Below are 25252 nucleotides of genomic sequence, written 5' to 3'. Positions count from 1 at the left end.
CCGCCCGGCCCCGCCCGGCCCGGTGCGCGGAGCCGCCTGCGGGCCCGCGCATACAGCCGGGAGGCGTACCTGCGGAGGTGTAAAACCATGGATGTAAAACCAGATCCGCTCTGTAATGACACAACTTGAAATAAAATTAATGTCAGGAAATCACTATTTATAGATATACTAATTAACTAATTAATTTATATACTAATTTACATAATCTGCCAGCTTTGACCACAGAGACACAACTAGAGAGACACTATTTTCCTCCAAAGTAACTTTGCATATATATCATTGATCATACATACATATTATTGTCTATGTAACTAATAAAAAATAAACAAGATTTTCAGCTCTACACCACTGTATTATTACTTACTGCACTGCAAATTCCGATTCTTGGAAGCAGTATCAAAACTCTTAAGTATTTTATAGTTCTGGCATACTTAAATCATATGTCAAAGTGTTGTATCACAGTTGGATTGAGGAATTATAAACCAAGAATCCAAAACAACAGATGAAACAGGTGCAGGTGTTGGAGGTCTTTATTGAGATTATAGCACAGATACACTTCTATAGTTACCTTTCCACTTTTATACGATAGTTAAAAATGCTTGCTACAGTGCACATATAATTTAGTAACCAAGAGAATCCAAAACTTAACTGCAGTTCAAATAAATAAATAACCTAAAGTTTAAGGTTTATATTTTAAAAAGTAAAAGGAACTGTACAATATGAAAATATAACAATACATAAACATTAGAATCTAAAGTTTTGTAGAAATAAAACTGCAATTTCCCATAAACAGTGCAAGAAATAAAATTCAGATAAGCTTCTGAACCGGGAATTTAAACAATTCTTAAATTATCATGCAGACATAGCATTTTGAGCCATGCTGGTTTCTATTACAGCATTAATGGTATCCCTTTTACTTGAAAAATTGATAGCCATTACCATTAAGCTCACTGTGACAACTGCTGCCAATCCACTCTTTTCTACAGTACATTATACACAGAGGTATTCTGTTGCATTCAAAAAGTAAAATATTACACGTTCCTACTGAAAAAAGTCAATATTTTACTTTTTCCCCTCCAACATGTTAGCTGGTTCAAAACAAAGTCATGTAGTAAAAATAGCAACATTTTTCCCAGGTTAGATGAAAAAAAGAAAAACCCCCACTATATAATGGACCATAATCGAGAAGTGGTTACTACCTAGTCAACCTTTAAAGTTCATATTTTCTTTTACTAAAAACATTGAAACTGTGGAGATGTTATAAAGTTTGAGCTCTTGTTTAAAAATGATGAATACAATAAACCTGAAAAAACAGTGGAAGTAATTTTTCTTTTATGTGTGTGTGTGTAACTAGTTACACTTGATTAGAGTGTTCCTCAACTTAAGTTTCTATACAAAATTCTCATTGAGGCAAAGAACAAGGAATGCAATTAATACCAAACTGTAAACACATCATTCATGTTACTCTGAGTGCACATCAACAACAGAAGAGTTCTCCTCATAGACTTTGGCAACAAGACTACAATAGGTCACAGCAGCATGAGTTCAACATGGAAGACTGGAAGCACTGCAAAAGAATATACTAAAAACACCAAGACCTCCTAGAAACCAGAAAAATCAGTGACAAGTGCCCCTCCTCTTGATAAGACACTCTCCTGCTCAACTGCTGCTCTCTCAAAGCCTCATTATTATTACTTGTTTTGACAGTTCTGTAGTCTCGGGTCTCTGTGCTTTAGCTGCATAGTTGCCTTTGTTTGTACTCTAACCATTGTAGGTCCAAAGGGTTACAGTTCTGTCTGCAGAAGATGACAAGAAGGAAAGATCTTGCGTGTGCCATCTGCACTGAATAACTTTGTCCTTGTGCTCCCCTACCACCATCAGAGGAAGCTGCTTTGTCAGGTCCCCTGTGGAAGAGGAACAGAAGTCATTACTCATTTCATGAACCCATATCCCAGCCTTGGGTGGCAGGTCTTTTTTAACCAGTTTGCTTACTTAAAGCCTACATCTGTATTTCACCTTATGAAGTGTACTTGACCCCCCTTTCTCTCTCTCACACAGAGCATAACAAAAGGCCCCAGTGTTTCAGTTTTTAGGCATTACTGGGCACAGTACAACTTAAAATTGCAGATCTCCAGCATTCTTACGCTAGGTGATTAAAATTTAATGGTCCAAGAAAATCACGTCAATATCTTCCCTCTTCTTTACTCATCCCAGTAAAAATGAGAATTACTATACTTTTTTACAGTTTTTCTAAGGGTCAATTTTATGAATGTTGTCTGAAAGCAATGGCCATCTCACCAGGCAACAGTGTTAATCAGTGGTTTTACTGTAATGAGACCCTCACCCCAAAACATGATTCAGTTCACAGCCTACACTTTCAGCAACACAATTAGCCAATTTCAAACAGACACAATCACAAATATACACGTCCAACCTTCAAAGCTCTACTATTTTTTCCCCTTTTAAAGTAAAACCTGATCCTTGAGCCAAGTTGTCAACTTCAACATTAAAAGCCCCAAATGGGAAGTTAACCTGTGACCCTTGGCCTGTGTTACCTTGCAGGTCTGTCACCTTGATCTTCATGTCATAGGAGCCGGTGAGCAGGTAGTGCGCGCCCGGGGAGAAGCGCACGGAGCGCACGTCGCTGGCGTGGGGGTGGTAGCTCTGCACCATGCGGCCCCCGCGGATGTCGTACAGCATGCAGCTCGAGTCCTCCTGGCCCGTGGCCAGCAGCCTGCCGCTGGGATCCACTGCCACTGAGGCTACAGCACTCCCTGCAGGGGACAGAAACCCAGCATTCACACAGTAGAGTTAACTATGGTTTTGCAAACAGCCTTTTTTTATTTTTTTAAACACAAGAACATGCATTGTGAAAGAACACCAAAAGCTGGCCTCAAATTTAAGGTGAACATACCCAGCTTAGAATAAGAAAGTCTTTCTATTTCAGCACTAAAAACTCTGAAGCCATAGGTCACACACGAATCATAGCAAAGACACTATTAAAGCTGCATGAGAAAGTCTCTGTTCCATCACAGGAAAGAAAGTCACTCCTATGAAATAATGTGGAATACTGCAAGGAATTCACCCTGGTCCTATAGTTTCAAGGACTTCAGTTAGGTTGTTGTATTTGAATATGCTTAAAAGTGTCTGTTTGAAAGCCATAAGGCAAAAAAACTACCCATCTTCTGAAAGGAAATAGTACTTTAGGAACAAACAAACAAACCAACCCCACAGGTATAGATATCCTGACAGGTTCTTTCTTTAAGCCAAGCCTTTCTTCTGTGCCACAACCCCCACCCCCCATTCTCTCTATATGACCTTGACATCTTCAAAGTCTATTTTCATGCCAGAATGATCAGAGGCATGATAGCAAGTCTTGCCTGTTCCATGAAATGTTGTTCCCACAACACGAACACAGCTTGGCACTCTCAAATCCCAGAATCTTACAGTCTTGTCTTGGGATCCAGATGCAATCATCCAGCCACTCCATGTATAAAGTGCTAAAATATGTCCTGTGAACAAGAAGACTTCTTAATTTGATTAAGCATCATTAATCCAACACTAAAGTATTACAATTGGGACTATTTTTTGCATTCAGAGACTTAACAATCCTGTGGAAAACCTGCAAGTTGCATGATCCATTGCCAGTGCATGGCAATAACCAGCTTTGTGCCTTCTCTGGAATGAGGTGTGCACTCTCTCCATCAGATTAGCAGCAAACATATTTAAGAACAAACACTGCTCAACTCCCCTCAAAATACCTCAAGAGAAATTGGGAGAGGAAAAAAAAAGTCTTTCTAAAAAGAAAAACACAATTACTTTAAACCAAATCAAACCAAAACGACCCAACAACTTTATTAGAATTATAATATAGACTTAGAAAGTGTGAGAGAAGCCACACTGTACATACCAGTGTGACCACTTAGGGCATGCAGGCCTTGTCCTCGCTGACAATCTGTTGTGTAAATATTACAGTCCCCTGCTCCAGCACTTATTAAAATAGCACCACCACTTTCTGGGCCTTCCATAAAAGCAAGGTCTCTGATTGTCCCATCGTGCATGCTGAATTCCAAATCTGGTCCTAAAATAATTTAAAAATCAAGGAACAAAGTAAGGCATACTTTGTTTGTTAGTGCTGTGCTCTTTAGAGTGATAATGCAGAGTATTTTAGGCAAGGGCGAATGTGCCACCAAGTGCAAACATGGCTGCGCACTTCAGCACAGAACAGACTATTTCAGTTACTACAGTTCAAATACAATCTCTAAGAATCCTGGGTTTGAGTGTCGCTTGCACTTCCTACTTCCTAAAGCTTTGCAAAATGTACATAGACCATCACCACTGCCAGCTGCAGCCAAGGTTTCTTACAGAGTACATTTATTTCTTTTTGTAAACTCTGGTGAACTCAAAATGAGCTCTTTGCCAGGAGGAAAGGATCATTGAGAGCACTGAACCATGAAGGACAAAGCAGCCTAAGTTCAAAACAGAAAAGATAAGAGCCACATTCAACGTATTGATTAGGAGGGCTGGGCATGGGAAGTCATATTTGCTGGGACAGAAACCTTTCTAAAATGGGTGAGAAGAGAGAGCTAGGCAAGAGAAAAGGGAACTAGGAGTGGAAATAAATTCTTAGTGACAACCAAGCTCTAGAAGTAGGTAAGAGCATCTGGCTGTTTTACTGTAATGGGGAGGAATCTGCCAGGAGATAGCACAATACCAGAGTCTTGCAAAATGAAACCAAAACACTGCCACCCAACCCAAACAAAACCTTAAAGGTAACTCCCAACCTCACAGTGATTCTTTGCTGGATAGAGACCACATTGATAGTAGAAGGGAAAAGAGACTAAATTAAAATACTAGAATAAAAATAATAAAACATAATCAATGTAATTTGAATGGTTTTGACAAATATTGGACAGTAATTCAAAATAAATTCTTTGAACTAAATATACACACAGTACCTGTTGCATTACAAGTTTCTGCATTAAAAGGCAGCACTTTCACATATTTATCATTAGAACCAGTAGCTAACAGCTGTCCACAGGGACTCCAGGCTACACAGTAGATTGATCCTTTATGATGCTTATTCCTCTTGAAGCGAACTACAGGCTGTTTAGGAGTACTATAAGCACTGGTAAAAGAAAAAAAAAAATCGTATTTCCTTTTGTTTCTAAGGGAAACAAAGCATTCTAAAATGAAAATACTATTTTTCTGTTATCTTGGATTACATGAAATTCATATGACTACTTGCATTGAAACATATGTACGGGATCAAAGACAAAAGACATCTCATTTTCTCAGTTTTTCCCCATTTTCCCATTGTATCTGTGGCTGAATGTGCAAAAAGAACTTACGCAGTCCCTTCATCTCTAAATGGTTGATACAGATAAAATACAGTAATTACTAGCTACAGGACAACAAAACATTATCCCCAGAGTCCGAAACTGGTGTGATTTTTCTCTACATCCTTCATACTTCAACAACTTAATTTTATGGCCACTTTTGAATATGCACAAGTTCAACTAAGCAACAGTAGGCCAAGCCTGTGCAAGAAAAACAGATTTACCACTCTATGTTAATGCAAGAATCCTGGCAGAATCTAAATACACCATAGATTACTATTTATAAAACCGTATGAGATTTAGACATGGCTGCAATAAAAGCAACAGTCCCAGTAATTTACATTTCCTTGATTTCAATCAACTACCTTCCTATAATGCTCTTTCTCTGCTCTCACAGCAGGGAGAAATCAAGTACTTAGGATAAAGTATTGCAGTATCAACCTCCATACCACTCCTGTAACATTAACATGAGAAATTCAACAAATTAAATTGGTATTGAAGAAATTCATAAACCTTACTATAAATACTTGAACAAAAGTGGCAGAGAGAAAAGGCAGAAGACAATCATCCAAGACTGTTAAAAAACTTTGGAGATTAACATGGCTTTAGTAAAGAATACTGAAGCAAATCTACATGGAAGCTAATTTTATTTGTTGCCAGAGAGGAAATCCATGACAGATTAGCCTAAATCAGGATCACTCAACACACTACAGATTTTCCTAAATGGCCTAATACCTTATCCCACACTCTGAGTCTGGATTCACCACACGTTAAGAGCTGAGGATCACTGACTCTCTCAGGAGAACATCTACCCAGATCAGAGACCACATGTTGCCAATCCACTGCATGGAAGCACTGTTATTATTTGAGCAACATTTGCAGAACTGTAACATGTATCTGTCAGTGTTTAATCTTAAAGGTGTGCAAAAAACCCCCCACTACTATTATACCTTTAGAGAAAGGAAAAAAAAAACAACTCCAAACCAACCTGTCCTGAATAGTTAATCAGTTTGAAGGAAAATTTAAAAAAAGAGCTTCAAAGAACACTTATTCCACACAACCACAGCTCTTTGAGAAGCACGTAATTTTGAATGCATGTCTAGACTCGTGTTGTTACAAGGATTAGAGTATCTTTAAGATAATGTAATCTCTCTGCTGACTTGTAAATCCCATGATGAAATATTTTAGGCAAACTGTAAGCATAGTTAAAACCAACTGTAAGTGGAAGAATTACAAGTTCAGAATTAAGGAAATCTTGGTATTCCTTTCATGTCCAGATGCACTATGCCTCCTGTCACATCAGATCGTGCACTGCAAGTAGAAACTAAGGCTGCAGTTGCCCTAACCTTTCCTAACAAGCAGAATAAGCAGCTGTGCAGGAGCCAGCAAGTTTTGCTCACCAGTCAAGAGGCTATTTGGGCTTCAAGCCCAGTAAGCTGGCTTGTATTAGGTAACAGAAATCAATTCCTTTTTTTGTTGTGACATACACTGCTCATAAATATTTTGGATTTAAACTTCAAAGGCTACCTTACTGATGATATTTAAGGAGGAAAAGGAAAATCAGATTACTTTTTTAACATTTTGGAAGCACAAACATCAGTCCTAAAGTGGGAAGATGTCCCAGATAAAATCACTGCACACTTCTAGCTCCCTATGAAATTGTGAAGTTTTAGATGCTTGCACTTCTCCCTTCCTCCAAGAAAATAATATAAGTTGAGCAGAATTAAGGAGATTGTTATTGATGTGGCAACACTTATTTCCAGGTGTATTTTCCCTGTCCTGTTAAAAAGATAGGTGGAAAGAAAACTGAAAATACAGGTGCACAGCAAACCACATAGTGGTTTTTCTGTCAAGGAACCTACCTAGAAAACAATGTTTTGAGTAAAAACAGGTCAACAGACATGCTCTGGCAAGTTTTGCTGTAAAATTTCAAGAAGATACAACTTTCTCTACTGTTAAGTTGTTCTCCTGCCAGAAACTGAATCTTGTGAAGTCCAGCTTGTGCTGGCTTGGCAACTGACACATGGTTTCTCCCACTCCTACAGCTGGAATATCAAAACCACAGGCCAACCAGTACACTCAGAAAAGCCCAACTGCTGAGACAAAAGATAACACTTTTATAAGGAAAGGTGTGGTCTTGTGGCAATACATCTTGCAAGTAATGAAAGAGCAAAGAAGTAGCCCACAAATATACGTCAGCACATCACCTTATTTCTGTATAGCAGTTCAGGATTCCAAGGAGAGCATTGCTCTATTTATGACAATAAAATAAAGGTATGAAATGTACAGGTATCAGTAGGTACAGGAGAAAGAAGTGCCATGACACAGAAAAATAAATGATTATACTATCATTCTTACCTTGGGTCAATTACTTCTGGGTAGGCACAAACTCTCAAAGTTTTAGAGTTGGAGCCGACAGCATATAAACTCCCACTGGGATGAAAGGCTACAGCTCTGACAGCTTGTGTGTCTTCTAGAGTATTAATGCAAATAAATTGCTTTTTTGATTTGTCATCCTGTAAAAGGATAACAGTCAAATTAGGTTCTTCTGTGTAAAATTGGACATTTAAAACTAGGTGTGACTGCTTTGTGGAATAATGGAAAGCTACTGTAGCCAAGTATTAACAAACAGCAGCACAGCAGGCTGGATTTCTCAGAGTACAGTTTTGTAAACAATGTCTACTCCAAGTCCAAGAACGCCATACTTGAAGCTCTTTTCTTCAACTGACTTTTACAGATAACATTAGATTAACATTTCTCATTCTCCCTCCAGACTTCCACCTGCTTTTGTTCAGAACAGCCCACCTCAGATGGGCAATACTAAAGTTTATTTGTGTGTAAGTACATTTTATCTGTGTGAAACTTGCACAAGGAACCAAGATGCATTTTTAGTGAAAACAGTCCAAGTCAAACACAGTTTCTAAAGCAAATATAATATTAAACATAGAATCAGATTTTCACCCTGTATGTAACACAAAGTTATCATTAAATTATGCTAAGCTTTATTACACCATCCTCCTTGTGACTTCTTGACCACCTTTCTGAGATTATGATTTTTATTTAGCCGATGTAGAAACTTTGGAATGTACTTATTGCAGTTATTTCCCTATTAACTATTTCCCTGGGTTTTCAGACCATACTGACTGGAGTCCAACACTCAAAGTTTCAGCCTGGAAAACACAAAACAATGGTTGTAAAAGACATCCCATCGGAACATCTGTTGTACAAGGAGAAGCTGAAAGAGCTGGTACCATTTGGCCTTGAGATCAGAAGGGCTTTTCAAGGTGTGCATGTGTACATCTCACCAGTGTATATAAATATGTGACTGGGGGAGTAAAGAAGATGGAGCAGGACTCTTTTCAGTGGTACCCAGTGAAAGGACCAGAATCACTGAGCACCAAATAAAATAAAGCAAATTCCACTTCAACTTTTTTGGTGTTTTAAAAACACTGTGAGGGTGGTCAGACATGGGATGAGGTAGCCCACAAAGGCTGGGGAACATCCTCCATCCTTGGAGAGACTCAAAACCCAGCTGGACCCAGCTCCAAGCAACCTGCTCTCATTGACTCTCTTTTGAGCAGTGGGTTTGGATTCAGTCTCCAGATGTCCCTTCCAATCTCAATGGTTCTGTGATTGTAGGCACTGCAGCAACCAAAATTCATTCTAAGTATCTCTTAACAGTAAGAGGCTGTCACATACTCAGGATTAAATACTGAATCTTTTCGTAACATACACGGTAAAAGACAACGAGAAAACTCACCTCATCGCCTCTTGTCCTAGATAAATTCCCCGAAGAGTCTTCTGACTGTGGCTGACTGACAGCATGGTCTGATGCACTGTTTTGATTTGGTGAAGTGTTTAAAATCACAAGACAAAACAAGAGCAGGGACAGATTTTTTGGTAAGTATTTTTTTGACTAAAGTTACAGCTTCAGTCATTCTCAGAACTGATTAATTTGTGTAAAGTGTTATACATGTCTGAATCATTACCCTTAAACTATTACTTTTACAAAGGGTAAAAGTTGCTTTTTGCAGCAACTCTAAGCACTGAACAAGTGAACACAAGTTAAAAATATTTTTCATTCTGTAACATTCCATATTCTATATAGATACAATATATACACACAGAGGTGTGACTTTCAGGTCAGCACTACTTTTAGTTAACAGAAGAAATTCAGTTCCCATTCTGCTCTGCTTCTCCCTTCATCTGATTTGTATTTCATAAAAAAACTTCCAGAAACTTAGTATAGCACAAAATAAACAAGAACTATACATATAGGATGGAATAAAAAGTCCAAAATTAAAAACAAGTATAAAATGTAAGCCATAACAAATAACCACTATTCCTCATGCATGCTGTCCAAAAAAAAAAAAAAAAAACCACCTCATAATCTCTGCATAAATATTTAGAAAACACTGATCATGAGCTAAATACCCCTATTCAATGACAAATTAATTAGATAACTAAAGAGAAATACCAACAGCTCTCCCACATGCTAGCAGAAGGATATATCCAGTCCTGAATGCTCTCCAGGAACTTACCTTTGATTCCCCTGTACAGGTGACTCTTCAGGAAAGGGTATCTGGTTAGCTGATCCACACTTTCGAGGAGTGCTTGTATTCAGATTTGGGCTATCAGTTGCTATCCTCTGGCTACCATCTGAAGGTGCTGATGTGAAGTTACTTGCTGGATTGGTAGATGCAATCCCTTTGCTCCCATTACATTGCTGGCTAAGTGTTTGTACATCATTTCCAAGACTGTCCATACCCATATTTAATTCTCCTAGTTTCTGGATAGATCTAATAACAAATGACAAGTTAAAAAACCAAGCCATCAAACCAGGTTATTTTGAGAAGTTACAGAGGGATATGGGTGGGTAGAAGAATGAAACTCCCCCAACCTGTTAAGAAACTGTTCAGTAAGGTTCTGTTGCTGGTCAGCTCCATCTTCTTGATTGACTCCTCCCTCTAACAACATCTGCTGATACAACTGTCGCTGCTGCTCTTTCTGCTCTAAGTGCTGCTGGTAACGTAGTCTTTGTCTGTAGTATTCCTGAAACTGCTCTGTGGAATCACGAAGCTAAAAAGAAATGAGAATCCCAGATGGAATTTAAATAGTTAATTGTGGTATTTAACTTAAATATTTACTTTCTGGTTCAGCATTTCAACACAGCATCAAAAAGCCAGAAGAGTCACCTCTGAGGAGTGATGGTTTCATTCTGCCTTAAAACCAGACACAATTTATGTATTAAAAGGAGAAAGCACTGCCAGCCTATGCTATTCACTGTTGAAGCAGTCCTGCCATAATTCTGAAGGAGACTGCTCGCTCTTTCCTACAAAACTTCCAAAGTATTACTTAAGATCAAAACAAAAAAGTGATTGAAAATTGAAAATAAAAACCAGAAAACTATGTAAGTCATACTTTCATTAAAAATTCAGTATTTTCTGCCATGTTGACATCTCCCTGCCATCAGTCTGCAGACCTAATTTACCCCTCCCAGCAGCCAACTCTGCAGTGGTCTATCCAAGTGTTACATTACGCTTTTGAAATTGGTGCCCTGTTTTAACTTTAGAATTCCCTATTTTCTGGACCAAACAAACACTTGAAGTTCCTTTCTCATAGTCTTTTCTCCTTCACATACTGTCTTTTAGCTTCCCACACTGCCAGCTGCCCAGGACTTGCTGCCTTCTGCATTCCCAAACCTCATTTTTCTTCCACTTTTCTGCTAACAGCTGAGAACAAGATAAAAATGAATAAACAGAAGACCAAAAGCACTTTAGTCCAAGGCCAGATTATCCACACTGAAGAAAAAACCCAAACTGCATACTGTCCTAATAGAAAAAACCAGAAAAATACCAATAGAAAAAAAATAGTGAAAGTAAAAAAAAAGTCTATGGGTTTTTTGCTTGTGTTCTGGAGTGATAGCTTTGTCATCTATGATTTTAAGTTGTATAAGGACATCCTCATAACTTCACATTAGTTCAGACAATTCATGCATATTGTCTTTTTAACAGCCTTTGCATTTCTTCTAATTAACAATACTTGCATGATGATTTTTTGTTCTCTGACACAATAATGTTTTTTGATTTACAATGGATTTCCTAGTGCTGTTGCATTTGCAAAATATTTACCACCTAAAGTTTCCCATGGTGAATACCTGCAATTCAGAAACTCCGAAGTTATTCTCAGAAGTCAAAAGCGTTTATTTTCTGTGTTTGAAATTCATGAACTATTCCCCAGTCCCCGGGTTATAATCCTAAGCAACAAGTATATTCTTTTCTATACTTCTTTCCATGACTGATACTTGTTTGTTACAATTTTACTCACTCTTCTGAGTTTTTTCGGATTCTGTGCCACTATTACCCAAACTAACATGCAAATCTAAAATATGTTGCCCAGAAGCTCTATGCTACAAACTCTGGCTTCTAAATCAGCTTCTACAGGAACACAGGCAAAATAAAGCTCTGAAAAGAGACTTAAATTAATTTCTTACTCATACAGGTATACACATACACCACTATGATGTGGGAAACAAACCAAGGTGAAATTGCACCAGGTACTACATTCTTTTCTACTTGTGTATAGCAACCTGGCCAATATCCAACACAGCATCTCCTGCCCTCATTCTCTCCTACAAATTCTGCATCTATATTTCTCCCCTTTTGAAGCCTGCCCTTCGCCTACCTAGCTAAGCTCCTCCTTCCCTTCCAACATGCATACAAAACACCACTGCAGCAGAGAAGCGACTCAAAGTCCAGGAGGGGAGTGAAGTCCTCAAGTTTGGAGGACTTTGTTAATCCCACCATAGACCCCACTGTAGTCTAGAGTCAAGTACCCAGAGCCTACTAGAAAACAGCCCTGTCAAGGTTAGGCTGGTTTTCAGTCCCATATAGATGTCATAAGACAAGACAAAGTTTACTTAAGAAAATCAAACCTGAGTCTGCAAACAGAACAGACAACACACTCAATGCTATTCATCATTACCAAATTTAGAGATGGGTATTTAACTGTGGAAAAAAAATAGAAGAGGTAACTGTTTTCATTGTTTCCTTCTGAGCTATTATTTCACTTTCCCCATACTGCTGTTACAGAAAAGAAAAAAGAGAAAATAGATAGTCAAGGCACAGTCCTCAAAGATGAATCCAAAAAAAGGTTATGCTATTGGATTCTGAATAGCAAAGATATATTTACAAGGGAATTACCCAATTTTTATTTCTCTATGTTCTAGACAAGAATTTATGTAAGGTGACGTATGAAACCTAGTGTTAGCACCAAAAATTACAAGCTACATGCTAGATTTCTCACTAAAAAATGAAGAGGATGCTTAAAGCACTGTTTAATCTAACATTGTTGGCTGGGTTTTTTTTTCTTTTAAAGATATACAGAACAGTTCAGCTGGACTGCTGTGACAAGGCATTCTAATCAGCTGCATTACAGACTCTAGTGACAGCAGACCTTTTTACAATGGGGACACAAAAAAGTAGCAGCTTCTTATACAAGATGTAATATGGCATTTTTACTATAGTAAAAACAAGATTCGAAGCAACCCATTGTCATGCATGAAGTTCTACACACAAAGGCAAATCATTATGAAGTGATCAGGATCAGAACCCAGCTCAAAGGGCCTCATTATTTTTAAACAAACAAGCACTACCTCATTTTTCTCTTGTTTGGCTGATCCCTGACTCTGTGCTGCACTGAGTGGTTCATTTTCTGGAGCTGAGCTCTGGCACGAAGTCTCACTGCCGATGGGATGCTGTGGCTCCACGGGAGTATCACTTCTCAGAGCAACATGGAAAAGAAGAGATGCTTAACTGAGAAAAATTAAGAGTAGAACATCAAGTGGAGGAGAAAGGTAACATTCTAGAGTAAGATCTGGTAACACAAGCATGCAAACTACTTAAGTCACATCAAACTGAAGACATTGCTTAGGAAAAAAATGCCATTTGCAGTGTGTTACACTAAACAAAATAAACTCCCTGACAAACACAGAGCACAGCCAGTTTCCAAAAAGCCTTACTACCATAGCATGCCCAAATTTCATGTTTTCTATCCCTACACTTGAACTCTACACCCTTTGACTACCAAGTTACTCAAAATCTCCTGTTTCAAAGCAATTATGTGCACGAATGTATCTGATATACTGTGTGACTAAACTCTTCCCTAAGATACCAGTTTCATTACCACTATCAACATATAAATTTAAACTAATATCCATGGATGTTTAACATCCATCTGCTTGAACATTCCTGAAAGTGCAAGGTAGAAAAATGTTTATATTGCTTTTCTTGTATTTTAAGTGTTTCTGCATGCCACTCTTTCCAAAATGGTTTGGCAATCAATCAATAAATGTGCAGAACACATTACAAGTCTTGGATGCCCATCTTCAGTTTTGTCAACTTAAAGTCTTTTTTCCTCAGTGACTCGGAGCAAAGTTCTTAAAGAAGTTATTTTAAACTTTTTGGGTACCTCTGCACAGTAACAAAAGTAACGCAGCTGAGTAAAAGACAATTGCTTAAAGAACTTATAAAAGAAATACAGTATTTCTGCCATGTGTAAGAGGAAGCAAGGGCCAGATTTACATAAAGCTCAGTTTCCACCCTTGCAAATATTGGCATTCAGTCTGGACACTTGATCTGAAGGTGGATTTTCTTCTAAAAAATGTAACACCTTCTTGAAAACTAGGGGTCTGACCCTATAGTTCTAATCCTGTAATTCTGACCCTCTAACCCCAACCTTCAAGAGATGTATTATTAATGAAAAAACATGTTACAAGCTATAAACTTGACATTAAAAGGCCTACATAAAGATCTGCAGCAATTAAACATCTTATTTAGCCCACACAATGATGTTATTTGTGCAGAATTAATCTAGTACTCCAATATTGAAAAGGGAAGAAAAAACCTCTCGAGAATCAGTTTTAACACTCAACCCTGGTCTACTCACACAAATGATAAGGTTTGATACAGATCAGTAAAATTAGAGGATTCACAATAAACTAGTATCTTCAGGAGTTACACTTTGTAAAAATGTAACATCAGGGATACTTCCCTAAAACTTAAACTATCCACAAAAATGCCAGTGGTGAAGAGGCTGGTAAAACCCAAGATTTTAATCAAACAGAACAGCTCCTTTCAAGGTTAAGTGTTAAGACAAACATTAAAACACACGTTACTGTAAGTATTTCCATTATCACAGGTGAACTGACATCAGTTTGGTAGTGTTTGTTTCCTTTTTATTGAGTTTAATTACAGCTGCTCTTTACTGTAACACAACATATGGAACATTGCTCCAAGGCAAAACTAATAGAGACACCAGCTGCGGCCTGCATTGATCACCACAGCCCCAAATGTCTTCTGCTGGCCACTGCACCCAAGTGCAGGGCTAGTTACCCACCTGGTTCTCTAAGAGCCAAAAAAGCCAGCAGCTGCTTTCTAGGGAAGTGTGACTATAACCATTCAAAAGGGACAGAACTGCTGATCAAAAGACAGGCCAGGCAGAAACATGATGATAAACTCTCAAGTGATAAGTACCATTTCTCTCACTTACCAGGACATTTCTCTCAGAAGCCAAGTTTGCAGTCTACATTTCATTAAAGAACTTACTCATGGCATAACCCAACTATCTCAAAGTCCGATACAAAAAACATAATACATTCACTCAGCTGCCTTACTCATCTTTGCTTTGAAAAATACGACCTAAGAATTTCAGCTGAGCTACTACTGTAACAATTTAAGCGATACAGGAATGCTACAACAATGGCATACTGTCATTTCCACCGACTTCGCTGCTCACTGCAAATTGTTCAAGTATACTTAAGTAACTAATTTACAGTGTCAGGACCAAAATTATTTATCGAGACTTGAGGGCAGAATGCAAGGGAGAAAGGATATGGGAGTTACAGCATTTCACTGTGTCCATTTATTTATCTGGAATGGAAGAACACAGTAAAACTGAACACAAACCCTAGCTAGACCATATTACATACTCAGAGCGTATTTGTGCTCTGTGCTAGAAAACTTTAAGAAAGCCCAAATTGAATCCATCAGGCTCAACCCCAAATATCAAAATCTACTTAGATCATAAAATCATAAGGAAGAAAACACCTTCTGCACAGAGTTTTCATTACAACAGAATTTAAACAACCAAACTGTTTCAGTGTTACACTGCAGGTAAGAACACAGAAACAGTGCGACATAAGCTAAGGTAAAAACAGAGCTCTAGCTGCACTTACCGCTCCGGTGATTCTTCAAAAATGCTGTGACATTCAGTAGTCTCAAGCATGAGGCTTCTGCTGAGATTCTGTACTCCAGGGTAATGGAAATTAGCGAAGGAGTGTGACATGGGAGAAGTTTTGGTCCCGAGGTCTGTGACCCGCTTATCGTGGTTTGTCAATCCACACGAGAGCCCATCTAAGGCAGGGTTTAAGGAGCGGGTCATGTAAGCGTCTGCTGACTGAGGCCGTCGCATTGGGGACGATGGATAAGGAGAAAGTTTGCTGATAAGAGGTGTCAGAAGATCAGCATAGGCAGCTTTTGTAGGCTTGAGGAGTTTATCAACATGAATATTAAGCATCTTTTGTTCAAAAGCACAAGAAAACACAGTAGCTGGCAGATTCTGCAGCCACGATAATAAGCTAAGATCCAAGTCATCACAGCCATTACCACACAAGAGATCAATGCCCAGCAATACTTCACTTTCTGTGATTTCTTCTCCTGTTGCTTTGCTCTGACAGAATTCCACACAACATTCATAAAGCAATCCCTTCATTACAAGCTGAAATAAGCGATTGTTACTTGCTTTGAAGCCAGCCTCGCTCAGTTTCCTATCTGCTGGAATAAACTCTGCCACCATGACACAGGCTTCTTCGAAGCAGTGAACCCGAGCGGTGCTGGGATTCCAGTCCTTGAATTCAGCGTGGTTGGTCAGGCGAGGCAGCGTCAGCAGCAAGCACAGTTTGCTGTAGTCTTCCTTAGAGGGACAATATTCCTCCAGCGCATGCAGGCACTGCACAGCCTCTCGCATGGTAAATTCCAGCTATGGAGACATTAATATCAACACAACACTCTGTAGTACATGTGTTTCCACAAGAGAACACTTGAAGAGCAGGCAGCAACAGAATTTGTCTCCTATCATTCATTACTATTACTGCTTATATTTGAATTAAAAAAGCATATAGAGTCTAAAATTGCTGATACAAGTGCAGTTACAAAAGAGGCAAATTCCTAGATGCTTTGACTTCCTAAAATCCCCCATCAAGTCCCATCTTTTACAGATTTATTGAATGTTTTCATGTCACTTCAGGTTTGATGGGCTTAAAATTTTGAATCTGTAGCTGAGCAGCTCCAATTCTATTGTAGCACAAAAGGTTACTTCCATTCTCAAAGCCAGCTGACTTATTTTCCCCTTTTACTTCTATAACCTGTGCCAGTAGCTTTTCACAAAAGCCTTGTAGATTGCTCTAGATTAGCAGCTTTTATACTGAGATTTTCTGTTCTTCAATCAAAAATGTTAAAAAAGTTCAAAGAGTTCTCAGAAGATAAGACCTCCAAATGAATAGAGAGCTTTATGACAAAGCCTGTTGATAGCTAAGAGCCAAGAACCATGTTAAATGCACAAACCCTGACATTTTTAGTTACAAAGGTTTAAAAACCAGTAAAAATCCCCATTTACCCTTGTTACCTAGATACTTCAATACAGCAGCCTTTGACCCACAACATGCCAACAAATTTGGTAACATTTAAAACAAAATAAGAAGCATTAATCTGATTTTTCTTCTCTACTGCTATCTAGTCACAGTATACAGATAGAGCAATCAAAGAACTAGTACACTTCCCATTTAAACTGTAATTATGGACTTTTAACTTTCTCTACTCTGTCAAGAGAAAACCCTGAAATACAATGTAAGAGTAATGGGACAGAGAATTAAAATCAATTCAGTCTGGAAAACAAAATCACTTGTCTTAAACCTACTGTCATTCTTAATTTTTAATTTCATAACATTTTTGTCTTAGAAATTTGGTATTACTGTATCATCAGCATAAATGAAAAACTGTAACTTATTTCACAATCTGCACACCTTCTTTGCCAGTTTGAGTCACTGTCTCTTTCCATATCAAAAACTTAAGTCCACAACCCCTGCTGTTTGCACACTTAACTGAAAGAGTCCTTTGTGAACACATCTGCTCCCTCAAAAAAACCAATTCTGACCTTTCTCTCCAAAACCAATAGAAATTAAGTGTAAGATTCATTCAAACTTTCATCTGGCCCAAATTACCACAATAAATTTCTGTGATTCTGAAGCCTGCTTCAGAATATTTCTGGGGAATAAAAAAAAAAGTAATGAAAAAAAAGAAGAGCCCTGTACTTTAGGACAATGGCCTATAGTAAATCTGAGGGTCAGGACCACAGACACAGCATATGGTCACTGATCTATCTGCAAAGTTTCGAGCAACCCTTTTATGTACGACTGTATTTGAGATCAGGGAGCCACACTCATTTCCAAAGAATAATGACTACTTTTTCCAGTGTTTATGAAACCATTTGGTAATAGCTAAAATTTGTGTATTTAATGCTGGAAGCTTCTGCTCTGCCTTTAAGCAGGCTAATCTCAAGAGATTTTCTGATAACAAAAAAAATTCCCAAACCAGAGGCAATTCTTACATGCTGAGGCTCATCTTCTGCTGACATCGCATTGTTTACACATAAGGCTTCCAAGAACTTCTGCTTCATTATAATGTAACGAAATCTGCAGGTGAGAAGAGAAATACTGTACATCTTGCTCCAGTAGTTAAACTCCTCTAGAGACAAGGAGGCTATTTTACATCAAACTTGTGAGTTAGGCATAGCTATTGCCATGACAAGGAACTCTGATAAGAAATTGTAACAAATTGGTAACCACAATTGTTTTTTTTAGAACAGGATATATTTTTCTCCATAATTGCTTTCAGAAATATTCTATGACAAATATCAGAAGGCTAATTAGAAAAAACCAAGTATAGAAATCATATTATTTCTTGAATAGAAGTATGACGGAGCAGTCATCTATTAAAAGGTTGTACAACATGCATCATATTCCTAAAGTGTACAGCACATGACAGCTCATTACAGACTGTGTGCACGTATTTTAAGTACAAGTTTAAAAACACACACACACTCTTCAGGAACAGCACACAGACTAGAAAAAAGCCACCAAAAACTAAGGTGAAAAACTCAGAACTACTATTTTTATAGACAATACTTAGAAATCCACATATTTTCCATAACTCAAAAAACCTGAACTCTGACATACATTCTATTTTACCTTTTCTTGTCAAACTTTTCCATACATTCAAGAGGCTGAATAAATTGAAGAACCTCATCCCACTGGCCATCAAGAATCAACTGCCTAGTAAAAGAAAGGATCATTCCTTGAGTGCCACCGGACAAGAACATCCTTTCCTAAGTAAGCAGCTCATTTAAATACAAAACAATAATTTAAATACACAACAGGTGATGAATCTGCTTTGAAAAGTCAATGTTTTGCACAGATGCCAAGATGATTGTCTGGTAAGACTAACAGTAAGAGCAAAATCCAAGTCTGTTCTCAGTATTTTGAAAAGGGAAGGATATACTAGAAGGACAAATATTAAGTACTTTTAAAGGCACATCAAAAAAGACAAAATGGTCCTGTGTCCCCTGCTTTACCTGTCATTCTTATTTAAAGAAAAGACATCTTACTTGAAGACTTTGATAAAGGTATCATTTCAATGAATACATCCCAATTAATGAAAGAGAACTCAAAAACGAGTTAATTTTAACTGTATAAATACTGCTGAGGCTATTTTATGAAAAGGCTGGGAGAACACAGAGCTCCCATATTAAGCATGTAGGAGGAAGAGCTTGGCAGGAAGGGTGCCAGTACAGGAGCTCCAGCCCCACGATCTGTGGGCTGGACTGCACAGGAAGAGCAGTTCAATTTCTTCATGCACACACAGAGCTCTCTAAAAAAGGTCCAGACTACAAGGCAAGGATGAGTTTCTCCAACTAAGCTAACAATGAAACAAAAAAAATTTGGATTAATAACTCGAATCTTTCTGCACTTCTTTTGTTTCATTTTAGTCCAATATACATTATTTTAATGAAAAGGGAAGCCAGGTGAGATATTTGTTCAGTGATAAAATGTACTTTTCAATGTTTTAAGAACAGCTGGATAAATTACTTTCTCATTCTTCAATATTATTAAGTACCTTTGGCATGAACAGAAAACATCAATGCTGAAAAACTAGTGTGGATCTACACTGATTCTTTTTAATAATATTGAGGGCAATATACTGAATGGTAAATTGCACCAACCCTCATGCCTTGATGATAATAGGTACTCTTTGTATTGTTAAATTTAAGATAAATCTAAGTATTATTTTGAAATGCACATAATTTTTTGGGGGGAAAGCTCTGGAAATCACTTGTCCTTGATCTTAGCACTAAAATACTGTGAAAACATTTTAGAAGTCAATCAACTACACCTTCAGGGCCGGGTGATTGGTAAGCAGATTATGACACATCACAGATGCCAACAGGTCTTGGCTTTCCCATTCTATTCATGCCTATGGTTTTCCCCCAACTTAGTCTGCACTGACACTGGCACTTGTTAAGGCTCCTTCTCACTTGAATTCTGGCACTTGGTGTGCCAGAAAAATAACAAAGTTAAAATGAACAAGCAAACAAAAAAAGAATCTATGTCAATGTATGCTGCTGCTGCCTGGTCTGTGACTCTGAGTGGCTCCCAGAAGGATGTCAGTGACTGTAGGGATGGGACACACTGTAGGGATGGGACACACTGTAGGGATGGGACACAGAACAGGACCAGGAAAAAGCAGAATAAGATGAGGGTACAAGTTAAGATCTCCTGTTCAGTGGCACGGGGCTGCTGACTGAATCACAGTCCAACTCCTGTGTTTTCATACACGTGGTATTTAAACACCAGAAAAAGAAGTCTTACCTTAGAAAGAGCATGTCATCTGAAAACAAGCCATTAATGACCCCGCTTTCCTTCTCAAGTGCCAGCATACTGATGTGAAGCTTCCTTGAGTTCAGAAAATCTAGTATTAGCTTAATTATTTCAGCTTCTTTAACATTCACTGTTTCTTCAGCCGTCATGATGGCAGCCTAAATGGAAAGAAAGAATTTTAGCTCTGATCAATACCTTATTTTCTGCTTGGTTAGCAAATGTTGGCTACCAATAAAAATAAAAATGCAGATTTATAGGACTGAACATAGTGGCATTACAAAAATTAAACAAGATTAAGTAATTTATTTTGAGGTTGACTATGAAGCTATAATTAAGATCTACCAATGTATCTGCAATTTTTCCATTTCTGTCCTGTGCATAAATAGGGGGCTAGATAAACAAATCTACCAAGAAATCAATCCTCTAGCAGCGTGAAAATATTGTGATTACTAAGCCTGCAATATGGAAAATTTTCCTCTCTGAAATGCAAACAGTGAAGTTCAAAGAGCAGAAGAGTCACTTACTATGTCATTATGTAGAGCTCTCACATATGAACTTAAATATTTCTAACAAATATAAAAAGCGCAGCACACTAAAAATGCCATCTCTCCTTACCTTAGCTTTGAAGTAGCAGATGACAGCTAAGCCAGGGGTTTCCATTCTGCCTTCCTAAGGATGTCTACTTCTGCCTATTCCCCTCACGAAGGATCTAAAGCTGCCAGCTCAAGGCGGCCTGAGACAGCGCCTGCTGGCTGCCAGACTCCCATGCACTCATTTGCCTCCAGCTGCCTGTTCCCGGCCCTTCCTCAGCACTCCTCACTTCTGTCACTGCAGGAGCTTTTCCATTGGCTCACGTTGTTGGTTCACTGTCCTAATGAGCTGTCCAGCCAGCAGAAAGGAGAAGTGGGCAGATGTAGCTTGGGCCCTGGTGGCCAGCAGGCTGCTTGTTTAAAGCTCCCACAGATACAAGGTCCAAGCTCCTTTGCAAATCAATTCCTCTGAGGATATGAGAATTGTAGCATGTACTCCTCGTAGGGAACCTAAATTAAATTTTTCTTTTGGCTAAGTCTTTCCTGGTTCCTTAACTATGACTTAAAGTAGAAGCTGTTCAACTTTCTTTTTCAAATGGTAAAAAGACTTTACAAGTCTTTTTACAAGCTGATCTGCTGAAAAAGAACTGGGGATGAGGGGAGAAACCTGCTAACACAGCCAAGCTACACAGCATTGCCTTATCAAGAGCTCTAAAAAAACCCCCAAAAATCACCAAACCAATCCCCCCACACCTAGCAGCACTCCTGCAGCAACAAGAATACAATTTAACAGCAGGAAAATTTCAGTTTAATCCCACGTTACTACTGCAAAAAGGGGCAGTGCCTCTTCTCACCTCTGCACTTGGCCACTCATCCCAGCCAGCTCCCAGCCCCACAGATGGGCTGTGTGCTGAGCCAGACCACTCCTCTGAGCCAGGTGCAACTCAGGCATTTACTCACTCCATGGGCACAAGGGCACTAATGCTGACACAAAAAACAGAGCTTTGCTTTCTTGCAGTAGCAAAGTCTTAACCTGACTTCAGTGCACTCTCATCATCAGTTTAATACCAGAGAAGACAGTGCCAGAGATGAACCCTCAGCAGGAGGCAATAGAACAAGGAGAGACACTGAAGCACAGTGATCCAAAAAATGAATAAAGGGAGGGGAGATGACCACACAGAGCAAGACATCCACAGCAGGAGAGGCTGTAGTTCCCAGTGTCTTGTAACTCAAAAGGAGACATGAAAATTGTTTGGAATTCCCTCACGAAATCATTCACTTATGCAGATCCAGCAACTGAAAGACAACTGGCGGTGGGCAACCCATCTCCCAAGAAAACTTGAAAACATCATAGGGCCTTCAGGTATCTCATCCTTGGAAAACTGGAGTTAACAAACTATCTACCTCCTACTAGGGAAAGATGCACAGAATCTGAGTAAGTTTGAATAAACCAAATAAAACACTCAGACTATTAACAAGAAATTAGTTATTTACCAGAGGGGAAAGGAAGAGACAATTACTCCAGTAAAACTTTTCACTGATCTCACCATAAACCAATGCTAGTGAACTTGAAGGGATACAAAAACTTAGGCCCTAATAACACAGGTTTTTGCACTATTGTCTAAACCCCCAAATTTTCCATCTTCCTCACAACTGTATGCCAATTTTTTTCCACGTAAGTTTTTGCCAGAACATTTGACTAGCAAAGCATTCGATTATAGTAGCACAGTTTATTTTGGAACAACAAGAGACCTAGTTGTGCCAGATGAAATGGCCTAACTCCTTAAAATGGCTGGGTCTAATTCTCATTTTAGTCACAGAAGACTCCAATTACCAAGTATTTTGATGGGTTTCATGAAAGACACGCCCAAGACCATAAGCACACCCCTCAGCTAGTAAAGTCAAAAGAAAAAATTAAAACTCCGGCTTGCAGAAAGCTTTGCTGCAAGAAAGATAGATACATAGATCCACAAATCAAAACCCAGAATTTGTAGAAATATGCTTTTTCCTTATGTTTTAGTCCTGTTTCAACTTCCCCTTTTGGCAACTGGATATGGATTTTTGGTCCCAGAGAAAAAATTCAACCCTACCCTCGTACACTGAATAGGAAAAAAATAAATCAACACAGATTTAACCAGCAGTTTAGTATTAACATCTTAATTCAGAACCTCATCTAAAGCATTTGCACTTCTCTTTTATAATGCTTTATGACATTGGTGGTTTTTATATAAACCAATTAACCTCCTTCTCCAAAGACAAAGTAAGGCTTAGGCAAAGCTATACTGAGACTCCCCATCAGAAAACTACTAGAAAAAAAAAAATATCAAACTAAGAATTCCTTTGAAGAAAGGAACACCAAGTCCAGCTTTCTTTTCAACTGGCTCTACGGGACACAGGTGTAAACAGGAAGCCACCCTACATCACTTCAAAGCTTAGCTTAATTATTTATATATTATACTAATGACAAAATGAGCGTATTATTCATTACTTTGCTTCAGAGTACATCTACATTAAGTAAAATGCAGCATCTGTGAGCTGTCTTCCATTCTCCATTGTAGTTTTTTTAAAATAAGAGGTTTGTCCTGAACATAAAGCCTCCAACAATTTGAGCACTTAACTTCATTTACTTAATTTTCATAGATCAGGGTAAAGAATGGTTGCACCCTCCATATTTGATATAGGACTAGTAACAGTACCTTTGGGGTACAGTAAAGGAAAATGTATCACAACATCCAAACTTGGTTTGGATACTGAACTTCTGAAAAAGCGTTGAAGTGCACTGATAAGCTCATCCATTAACAGTACTATGGTAATATTTAGTGTGCATTCCCTGCCAGTGCAACACAAACAGCTAGAAAAGAACAGCAAACCTACTAGAGAAGATTTTCATGTAACTGATGGTTTTTACTCTGATGAGCTCAGACTTCTCTTACAAGCATTATGCTGTCAAATAACAAGAAGCATTTTATCATGAAATTATAAATATACATAGGCTTTCACATCACCCTCTATGAAATCTATGAGGTTTTCTGACATTCAGTGGTATGTCAATACGTGCATAAATAAAAATAATAATAATTAAAAGGCAAAGAACAGCAGGGAAACTCAAGATTAGAGCTCAAGCTGCATCTTTGGCCCACCACACTGTATTGCTTTCTGCTGGCACATATGGCACGTAACGTCACAATCTGATCAGCTCAAGCTCTAATACTCAAGAATGATGCAAGCACTAGCTTGAGGTATAAATGAAAGCAAATGAGAATTAGAGCTTAATATTTCAGGTGCCTTGTATCAATCACATTTCTGATGCAACCTTTTTATCTTGCCCAGTCTTTTCAGAATGGCACTTCTCCACATCTTCCTCCTCCTGTCCACTCCCTTTTATCTTCTGCTAGTTCTGTACTTAAATTTGTTTTTCTACATCAAGAAAACAAAAGAACTTCTTGCCACAAACCGGACACATCTTTTCTCTTTAACTTCAGTGGATAAGATGTTTAAGCAAGCTCTTTGGAACATTATATCTAATGCTAAACCTTCCAGTGAGAAGCTTCACCCTTGTTCTGTTCTTACTCATGTTCTAAGAGCATGCCAACAGCAGGAATCCTCGCATGGTGTTAGAAGCATAAGAAAATAACTCCTTAAAAAATTAAAACAGATTTATATTCACTTATGCATATAAATATACTATTTCAGGAAAATGTTTATAAACTAGAAGTATCTAAAGATAGCACTAAACAGTCTCTAAGCTACCTTTCTTAGAAGAAATTTAAAATGTGTATGCATGCACATGATAGAAATTAAAAGTAATGTTTAATACTGAAAAACAAATTGTGAAAGTCTACAATAAGCATTATTCATATGTTATTTATCAACTGAAACAGGTCATTTGCCAATAGCATAGAATACACATTTGGAAAAACCTGGCAAGGAATATAAAGTCTCCAACTATCCTGAAATACAAGAAAAAAAAAAGATAGCTCAAATTTTAAGTGTCATGCTGTGAGAGCAGTGACACATTTAAAGGGACACACAATGCCAAATTGGGAGTCTTGGTTCACTGACAGCTGCGATGCAGACCCACAGCCTCAGCATCCTGGGGAGCTGTCAGAGAAAACCTCAATGTGAACAAGTCATACATATTTAAAAAGCTGGCTATTTTGCATTAAGCTATTTGACCTTTTAATCCACCCCACAGTCACTTACATTTGACTCTTGTGCCTTCCCAGAGGCCACTCCAGAGTTCTGGCTACACAGAGCCCACAGGGCACTCGGGGCCTGGTCAGTCCCTAGTGGCTCCATTTCTGAAGTGCCCTCAATCATCAGTTATTCTGTATCGAAAGAATTTACAAAAAAAAAAAAAAAAAAAAAAAAAAAAAAAAAAAAAAAAAAAAAAA

General features: G+C 38.3%; 1 protein-coding gene across 3 annotated transcripts in view; it reads right to left on the bottom strand.

Moving 5' to 3' along the window:
* Positions 1 to 512: 512 nt before the first annotated feature.
* The window catches only part of WDR47 (WD repeat domain 47), a 30131-nt gene continuing 5391 nt past the window's right edge, over positions 513 to 25252 (bottom strand). Inside the window, exons 1-15 of one of the 3 annotated variants that reach the window (XM_042029946.1) lie at positions 25062 to 25177; positions 20320 to 20486; positions 18643 to 18726; positions 18003 to 18087; positions 15574 to 16376; positions 12994 to 13117; positions 10240 to 10418; positions 9881 to 10138; positions 9100 to 9175; positions 7698 to 7855; positions 4959 to 5128; positions 3911 to 4081; positions 3381 to 3512; positions 2556 to 2774; positions 513 to 1904 (exon numbers count right to left, since the gene is read on the bottom strand). In XM_042029946.1, the coding sequence (XP_041885880.1) occupies positions 1762 to 1904; positions 2556 to 2774; positions 3381 to 3512; positions 3911 to 4081; positions 4959 to 5128; positions 7698 to 7855; positions 9100 to 9175; positions 9881 to 10138; positions 10240 to 10418; positions 12994 to 13117; positions 15574 to 16376; positions 18003 to 18087; positions 18643 to 18726; positions 20320 to 20486; positions 25062 to 25157 (2865 nt within the window). In that variant the 5' untranslated portion in view covers positions 25158 to 25177 and the 3' untranslated portion in view covers positions 513 to 1761. Of the gene's footprint in view, positions 1905 to 2555; positions 2775 to 3380; positions 3513 to 3910; positions 4082 to 4958; positions 5129 to 7697; positions 7856 to 9099; positions 9176 to 9880; positions 10139 to 10239; positions 10419 to 12993; positions 13118 to 15573; positions 16377 to 18002; positions 18088 to 18630; positions 18727 to 20319; positions 20487 to 25061; positions 25178 to 25252 lie in introns of those variants that run through there. The other 2 variants (XM_042029947.1, XM_042029948.1) reach the window with 2 other exon arrangements.

Source organism: Corvus kubaryi, unplaced genomic scaffold, assembly GCF_017639235.1.
Source record: "Corvus kubaryi isolate FWS band 111438036 unplaced genomic scaffold, C.kubaryi_AGA036_p1.0 37334, whole genome shotgun sequence".
In the NCBI taxonomy this organism is placed as follows: domain Eukaryota; kingdom Metazoa; phylum Chordata; class Aves; order Passeriformes; family Corvidae; genus Corvus; species Corvus kubaryi.
The sequence above is the reverse complement of the archived record's forward strand: the minus strand, read 5'-3'. Positions and strand labels throughout refer to the sequence as shown.